General features: G+C 38.6%; 2 protein-coding genes across 4 annotated transcripts in view; one reads left to right on the forward strand and one right to left on the reverse strand.

Moving 5' to 3' along the window:
• Positions 1 to 64: 64 nt before the first annotated feature.
• adprm (ADP-ribose/CDP-alcohol diphosphatase, manganese-dependent) lies at positions 65 to 4,887 on the reverse strand. Of its 2 annotated transcripts, XR_014201138.1 has the most exons (4): positions 3,907 to 4,887; positions 3,118 to 3,237; positions 373 to 714; positions 65 to 309 (listed from the first exon to the last, which is right to left on the reverse strand). XR_014201138.1 is itself a non-coding variant. In XM_082152186.1 (3 exons), exons 1-3 carry the CDS (start codon positions 4,460 to 4,462, stop codon positions 425 to 427), a joined length of 966 nt encoding a protein of 321 aa, XP_082008312.1. In that variant the 5' UTR covers positions 4,463 to 4,887; the 3' UTR covers positions 65 to 424. The 2 variants fall into 2 exon arrangements, 1 of the variants encoding a protein (XP_082008312.1); XM_082152186.1 differs by having other exon boundaries at positions 65 to 714.
• A 2,531-nt stretch (positions 4,888 to 7,418) lies between these two features.
• The window catches only part of gas7b (growth arrest-specific 7b), a 46,716-nt gene continuing 45,819 nt past the window's right edge, over positions 7,419 to 8,315 (forward strand). For both annotated transcript variants that reach the window (XR_014201135.1, XM_082152142.1), the window contains exon 1: positions 7,419 to 7,830. Coding sequence is in view for 1 of the 2 variants with exons in the window: in XM_082152142.1 (XP_082008268.1) it covers positions 7,654 to 7,830 (177 nt within the window). In the remaining variant the exon portion in view is untranslated. The remainder of the gene's footprint in view (positions 7,831 to 8,315) is intronic.

Here is an 8,315-nt window from a genome sequence, read left to right on the forward strand (position 1 = left end):
TATATAGTTATCATAATTCTTTGTGTGTAAACATACTTGGCAATAAATATAATTCTAAATCTGATACATACAGCATTTTTTATTTATTTAAAGTCCAACTGTAGTCAATCATTTTATCCCTTAAAACTCATCTTTGATAACCAAAATTACACACTGAAACGTTTTCCCCTTGAAAAAAATATTCTACATGCCTTAAAATAAATATCTTGAATGTAACTCATTCAGTATGCACAGTTCTATGAATATGCAAATGAGCCCCGCCTCCACTCACTCCCTCAGCTCAGAGATCCACTGGTTGACTCGACAGTGCTGTTTACTCATAAACATAAAAATAAATCTCAGATGCAACAGCAGAGACTGAGATGATCATACAGATGGTGTTTGTTTGTTTGTTTTAATTCCATCGTTCATTGACAGTAATCTCTCATGGATATCTGAGGACTCTGTCTGCGGTTCTTCCACTGCCCTTGAGAAGCATCTGGTCCTCGTACACGTACACCGTCCCGAAGGCGCTGGTGTCGGGGGGGGTCTCGATCACCCCCTCCAATGTGATGTGGTGAACGCCCGACGGGTCGGTGCAGAACCCTCCGTCGTGATCGTGTCCCGAGATGAAGATCATCACACTCTTATGAGCTCGCAGGACCAACAGAAGCTCCTCGTAGTTCCAGGCCAGACAGATGGAGTCCGTGGCGTCCGGGTGAACGGGGAGATGACCTGCAAACACACACACACACACACACACACCACATCAAGACCAGGAGCCTGTACCATGACGGTAGTTTAACAAACTCAGGGTTACAGGATTAGCCACGACGCATGCACGAGAACTGAGGAGACAACGCTCACGATCATGATGGGAAAGTGTGAAAGGTAAGCCATTCACTGGTAAGGCACTTTTACGTTTACGCCTATGGAGATGTGAGACCGCTCTCAGATTTCAGATACTCACTGAAGACAGACGCAGAACATTAATATACTCACTGCAGAACATTAATATACTCACTGAAGAACATTAATATACTCACTGAAGAACATTAATATACTCACTGCAGGATATTAACATACTCACTGAAGAACATTAATATACTCACTGAAGAACATTAATATACTCACTGCAGAACATTAATATACTCACTGCAGAACATTAATATACTCACTGCAGAACATTAATATACTCACTGAAGAACATTAATATACTCACTGCAGGATATTAACATATTAACATACTCACTGAAGAACATTAATATACTCACTGAAGAACATTAATATACTCACTGAAGAACATTAATATACTCACTGCAGAACATTAATATACTCACTGCAGAACATTAATATACTCACTGCAGAGTGCAGAACATTAATATACTCACTGCAGAACATTAATATACTCACTGCAGAACATTAATATACTCACTGAAGAACATTAATTTACTCACTGCAGAACATTAATATACTCACTGAAGAACATTAATATACTCACTGAAGAACATTAATATACTCACTGCAGAACATTAATATACTCACTGCAGAACCTTAATATACTCACTGAAGAACATTAATATACTCACTGCAGAGTGCAGAACATTAATATACTCACTGCAGAACATTAATATACTCACTGCAGGATATTAACATATTAACATACTCACTGAAGAACATTAATATACTCACTGAAGAACATTAATATACTCACTGAAGAACATTAACATACTCACTGAAGAACATTAATATACTCACTGAAGAACATTAATATACTCAGTGAAGAACATTAATATACTCACTGCAGAACATTAATATACTCACTGAAGAACATTAATATACTTACTGAAGAACATTAACATACTCACTGCAGAACATTAATATACTCACTGCAGAACATTAATATACTCACTGCAGAACATTAATATACTCACTGCAGAACATTAATATACTCACTGAAGAACATTAATATACTTACTGAAGAACATTAACATACTCACTGCAGAACATTAATATACTCACTGCAGAACATTAATATACTCACTGCAGAACATTAATATACTCACTGCAGAACATTAATATACTCACTGCAGAACATTAATATACTTACTGAAGAACATTAACATACTCACTGCAGAACATTAATATACTCACTGCAGAACATTAATATACTCACTGAAGAACATTAACATACTCACTGAAGAACATTAATATACTCACTGCAGAACATTAATATACTCACTGAAGAACATTAATATACTCACTGCAGAACATTAATATACTCACTGAAGAACATTAACATACTCACTGAAGAACATTAATATACTCACTGCAGAACATTAATATACTCACTGCAGAACATTAATATACTCACTGAAGAACATTAATATACTCACTGCAGAACATTAATATACTCACTGAAGAACATTAACATACTCACTGAAGAACATTAATATACTCACTGCAGAACATTAATATACTCACTGCAGAACATTAATATACTCACTGAAGAACATTAATATACTCACTGCAGAACATTAATATACTCACTGCAGAACATTAATATACTCACTGAAGAACATTAAAGGGATAGTTCACTTTGAAATTTAATTTTGGTATGTTTTGGTATGTTGTTACCTCTTGTACACAGCCACGTCCAAGTGATCTGAGAGCGCGGGCGGGTATAGATATATACAATAGATGTCGCATTGGCTACGGTTTCGTTCCAATGAACTGCCGTAGCCAAGGCGACTTCTATTGTATATATCTATACCCGCCCGCGCTCTCAGATCACTCGGACGCAGCTGTGTTCAAGAGGTAAAAACGATATAAATACTGTTCGTTTTCTCACACAAACCGCTCGTTTCGTGTCTTAGGCCATCAATGTGTACTTTCGATGGGGAATTGTTTAATTTGGACGATGGGGAATTGTTTTAATTTGGACTCTCTGCATGCTCTTTGAGACAGTGACCATAGACCTGCATTATATGACTGACAGACAAGAACGGTTTGACCTAAAAATATCAAAATTGAAACTACTGCGGAAAAAAAGACACGTACATCTTGGATGCCCTTGAGGTAAGCTAAAACATACCAAAAATTTAATTTCAAAGTGAACTATCCCTTTAATATACTCACTGAAGACAGTGACTCTCTCCTGCTTCTGGTCGGCGAGGGTTAAGACTTCCTCGAGCCACTGAAGCTGCTCTGCACTGAATCCTCCATTAAACTTCACAAACCTTTGTTCCAACCCAGAATCTGTAAGAAAGCACATAAACAACGAGCCTTCATATTAATTCACCAAGCAAATGTTTCACATGCCCACCATATACTGTAAACATGATTATTGTTATTAATCAACGGTCGTTGCGTGATAAGGCTGGTCATCATGTTATGTAAAAAAATTATTGTTGCAATTAGTGTAAGAATAACTTTACTGGATTTAATGATACCTCAAATATCCAAGCTGTCACTTAATATAACTTCAATATAACTTCATGAAGAAGTATTGTTCATTCTGTTCATTTTACTTGTTAAGTTCTTGTTAATAAACAACAGTGAAAAAAGTAAAATACATAAACAAATGAATAAAAAGAAATAGATTAAATAAATCTAACAGTTCAGTACTACAATGAATTGAAAAAAAAACATAATAATGTGACTTAATAAAAACAAAATATTTTCCAAATATGAATATGTTTTTTTCTTTTCTTTTCTTTATACATAGAAAAAACTATAAATCAGCCTTTTAAAGTTTAGGATGGGGGTCAGAGGTCAGGACCTGGTTGATGGTTGAGGTCTAAATATTTTCCAAATAATATTTTGGACAGTATTTTTTTCTTCTTGTTTTTTTTCTTTAAACAAAGAAAAAACTATAAATCAGGCTTCTGAAGTTTAGGACGGGGGTCAGAGGTCAGAGGTCAGCACCTGGCGGCTGGTTGAGGTCCGCGTTGCTGTTGTGTTTCAGCAGTAGCTTCATGGCCTGCTGATGCTTCTCGCTGCTCGCGTCTCTCCCGATGACGCTCACGTCGTACGCGTCCAGAAGCACGAATCGAAACCCGGGGGCGGGGCTAAACTCATACGCGTAAATGTCGTCCGCGATGAGGTCACTTCCGGCTCCTGCTTTCCCCGCGCTGTTCAGCGGAGAGGCCATTAGAGTTTCCCTGCTGAAGTTGTAGAACTCGTGATTCCCCCACACGTGATGCACATCCACCGAACTCTTCTCGAACTCGGCCATAACCGTGTCTAGCGCTCGTTCCGACGCGTCGCGGCTCTTGTTGTATCCGTCAATAGCGTCTCCGAGCTGAATGACGCAGCTGACGCGCGTCTCCTCCCAGTGCCGCACCGCGTCCCGAAGCAACGCGATGCTGTTCCTGTAGAAGCGTCTACTTGTCCTCAGATAGTTCATCCCATCATCTATATCTGCGAACTGGACGTCCGCGATTATCCCGAAAGAAAACAACGCTCGCGCGCTATCCTCCATCTTCCGGGAAACCGCAGCGAAACTCCGGGCGTGTGTTTAAACGCTGCCAGTTCAGCGATATTGTTAGAATTTGTCATGTAATGGTAGAGAAAGATTGGCCTTCAGTTGACAGTTCGTGGAACATACCATCAGTGTGTGTGGGGGGGTCAGACAGGGTTGCCAACGCCTCGCGTTCCGTGTAAAACTCGAGCACACATCAAAACATAACACTGAGTAATATTAAAGTCCCCCTGTTTTTAATAATTGTATCCCTTAAAATTAATCTTTGATCACCAAAATGACATATTTAAACGTTTTTTTCCTTGAAAATAATTATTTAAGTCTTAAAATATCTTGAATGTAGCCTAACTAGTCGACAGTACCCTTGCCTCACTTAGTATACGCGGTCCTATGAATATGCAAATGAGCCCCGCCTCCACCCACTCACAGCAGCTCAGAGATCCACTCTGATTGGTTACAAGGTAGTCTGTGACGTCAGAAACACCAGCGATTTGTTTTTGAGACTGCCTTTGGTTCGCTGCAGTTTTAAGGAGAAAATACTCAGCAATGGTGTCGACTTATGAGTTTACACATGCTTTGTCATAAAGCATATTAAACACACCACATTGTCTATTGTCATTGTCTATAAACAACATTAAAAGCTGGATTTTCACCACAGGGGGACTTTTAATTATCTACTTACTATAGGATTTGGTTTAGGGTTAGCTGCATGTGATTATGCATAATTTATAGTTATTAAAATAGTGACTATATGTAACAATGACACTGTCAAATAAAGTGTCAAGTCACCTTTATTTCTATAGCGCTTTTAACAACACAGTGTTTCAAAGCAGCTTTACAGAGATATCAGGAAAATAACGCAACAAAGTTTGTTTCTAGAAGAAAATAGCGTCACAGTTGTTACCACAATTTTTGTTGTTAAAAAGTTATTAATTTAGTTCATTTATATATATATATAGCCGCTCTGGAGTAAACCGTGATGTCTTTGTCCAGCTCAGTTCAGTTCTCATATAATGGATTAACATATAGTTAATATAGCAACACCCTAGCAACCACCCAGAATACCTTAGCAACCACCCAGAATACCCTAGCAACCGCCTAGCAACACAATAGCAACCACCCAGAACACCCTAGCAACCGCCCAGAATACCCTATCAACTGCCTAGCAACAACATAGCAACCACCCAGAACACCCTAGCAACCGCCTAGCAACTTTTTAACTTGAAACTACTTTAAACTTGAAACTACTTTAAACTTGAAACTACTTTAATCTTCAAACTACTTTAAGCTTCAAACTTTCTCAAGCCAATTTAAAGTTTGTCACAACGAACTTTTTAATCTAGATAATGCAGGAGATCAACAATATTGTTGAATATTAAGTTAAATGTCCCCAACTAAGCAAGCCAAAAACCAAAGGTAAAAAATGGCAAAAAAAAAAAAAAAAAGTGTTACGCGTTACACTACTTGTTATTAGGGGCCATTTACTCTACACGTTCTCAACTAAAAACAGAAAACTTTTTATGCATTTGGCCGTTCATTTACACGACAATGGCGTTTTGGGGGCCTAAAAAACGCAAGTTTTTTAATAAAGATACCGTGATCGTCTGTGTAAACTACAAATACTTGTAAACTACAAAGTGACTTCGCCATCTACTGGCCAGACAGCAGAATACAGCGGGTCGTTGTTTCGCGGAGCCTTGTGAACGGGGATCCTTTTGACAACCATGTTATAAGAAAACTGCAAAGGAAAAACGTTTCACTTTTTTTCTCTAAACTTTTCCACAGAACTTTTCCTGAGGCCTCGGACTCCAGTTTAAAAAAAATAAAAAAAATAAAATATATATATATATATATATATATATATATATGTGTGTGTGTGTGTGTGTGTGTGTGTGTGTGTGTGTGTGTGTGTGTGTGTGTGTGTGTGTGTGTGTGTGTGAATGTCTGTGTAATGTGTGTAATGTGTGTAATGTGTGTATTGTATCTGACCTCAGTGTGTTTCCCTACTGTCCACCACAGTGACTCTCAGTAATGTGTGTGTGTGTGTGTGTGTGTGTGTGTGTGTGTGTGTGTGTGTGTGTGTGTGTGTGTGTATATATACATGTGTGTGTGTGTGTGTGTGTGTGTGTGTGTGTGTGTGTGTGTGTGTGTGTGTGTGTGTGTGTGTGTGTGTGTGTGTGTGTGTGTGTGTGTTAAAACACTGTGGTATCAAATGTTCAGACATATTCTAATTTGTTACACTGTTTATTTAAATTTAAGTTATGTTATAATATCTTCTTCTATTATTTTGATGTTTTTATTATTATTCTATGTATTCCAAGCTTTGGTAGTATTGTATTATTTACAGTCATGCCAATAAAGCATTTTTTTTTTATTGAATTGAATATATTTAGAATTACCATGTAAGAATTAAAATATTTTTTTTAATTCAATTGTCCATAAACAGGTTAATCAAAACAAATGTTCGTTTCTGAGATTAATTTTACCTTTTAATTCACGCTAAAATAAATAAATAAATGTATAAAAACACATCCTGAACTGTGCAGACACTGAACTAACATACACTACTGTGTATTTTCCTATAATAAAACCATGATTACTCCTTGTTTTCCTGAAGCTGATCCTGTATCCCACACGAGCACTACCTGAGTCTGAACACCAGAGGGAGTCATCGGGCAAACACACTTCATATCCATACTGTATCATAAGTGATGATTATTGTGTTTCACGCCTGTAACTCGTTTCTAAAGGGTTTTAACTGATTGTTACAATATTCTGAGTTTTGTAACAGAGGAGTGAATATATTTATGTGATGAACAGGAGAGCTCTCATGTGATGCTGAACAGGCACCAGATGTAGGCTATTATTGCTATATTATTGTTATTTTAGGGTTTTCCCGTATTTCATCTGGAGAATGTCCTGAATTGTCGCAGTTGTTCGTGATCTCCTGTATTAGATAACACAGATCTTTTGCAACACTAGTTTCGGCCGAGGCTAAAGCAATGCTGTGGTGTTTGTGAATCTGGAATGAAGTGAGTGGGTGTGTTCATGTAGAAGAGACTCATTCAGAGCCATGAGATCCACACACACACACACTCACACACACAGATGAGATGAACAGGGTCTGAGGGTCGGAATAAGTTTGGACTGGAGATCATCTGGAGCTGTGTTCCCCATCTGAGGAGCTGATCATGTCAGGCTGGATCTGCAGGAGTTTATACGCGTTTAACGGGGATCAGCATCAGCAGGGCTTGAGCTTCGAAGCTGGAGAAATGATCAGAGTAACTCAAGCTTTAGAAGGAGGATGGTGGGAAGGAGAGAAAGACGGAGAGAAGGGATGGTTTCCATCGACATATGTGCAAACAGAGGTGAGTGTGTGTGTGAGTGTGTGTGTGTGTGTGTGCGTGTGTGTGTGTGTGTGTGTGTGAGTGTGTGTGTGTGATTATCATCTACTACAGCAAGATCTGCCGTGATTCATCTTCATCATCTTCATCATCATGTCTAACATAGACTTCCTTAGCTCCATTCAGTTCTGCGAAACTGTAGTTTTATAAACCCCTCCGCGGTGTTCAGTGTGAGTTTCTGCGGTGTAATCTGTGTGTTATTTAGTGAGGCTAAACTCGGGACTCGAGCACAACTTTCACTCACCCATCGAAACTTTTCAAACAGGTTTTGGATGTTTGTGTTCATGTACAGGAGGGGCAAGTTTCCCTCAGGATGGGCTCCTGTTATCTCTGATGAACTGATACTGTGAGTGTGTGTGTGTGTGAGAGAGAGAGAGAGAGAGAGAGAGAGAGAGAGAGAGAGAGAGAGAGAGAGAGAGAGAGAGAGAGAGAGAGAGAGAGAGAGACTT

Source organism: Leuciscus leuciscus (genome assembly GCF_965113295.1).
Source record: "Leuciscus leuciscus genome assembly, chromosome: 21".
NCBI lineage: Eukaryota > Metazoa > Chordata > Actinopteri > Cypriniformes > Leuciscidae > Leuciscus > Leuciscus leuciscus.

Excerpts from the sequence above, each read along its gene's own strand:
- adprm (XM_082152186.1), bottom strand. The coding sequence starts at position 4,462 with ATGGAGGATAGCGCGCGAGCGTTGTTTTCTTTCGGGATAATCGCGGAC. Across the intron at positions 3,238-3,906 it reads GGACCTCAACCAGCCGCCAG|ATTCTGGGTTGGAACAAAGG; the intron begins GTGCTGACCTCT and ends GCTTTCTTACAG. Across the intron at positions 715-3,117 it reads GGAGAGAGTCACTGTCTTCA|GTCATCTCCCCGTTCACCCG; the intron begins GTGAGTATATTA and ends GTGTGTTTGCAG.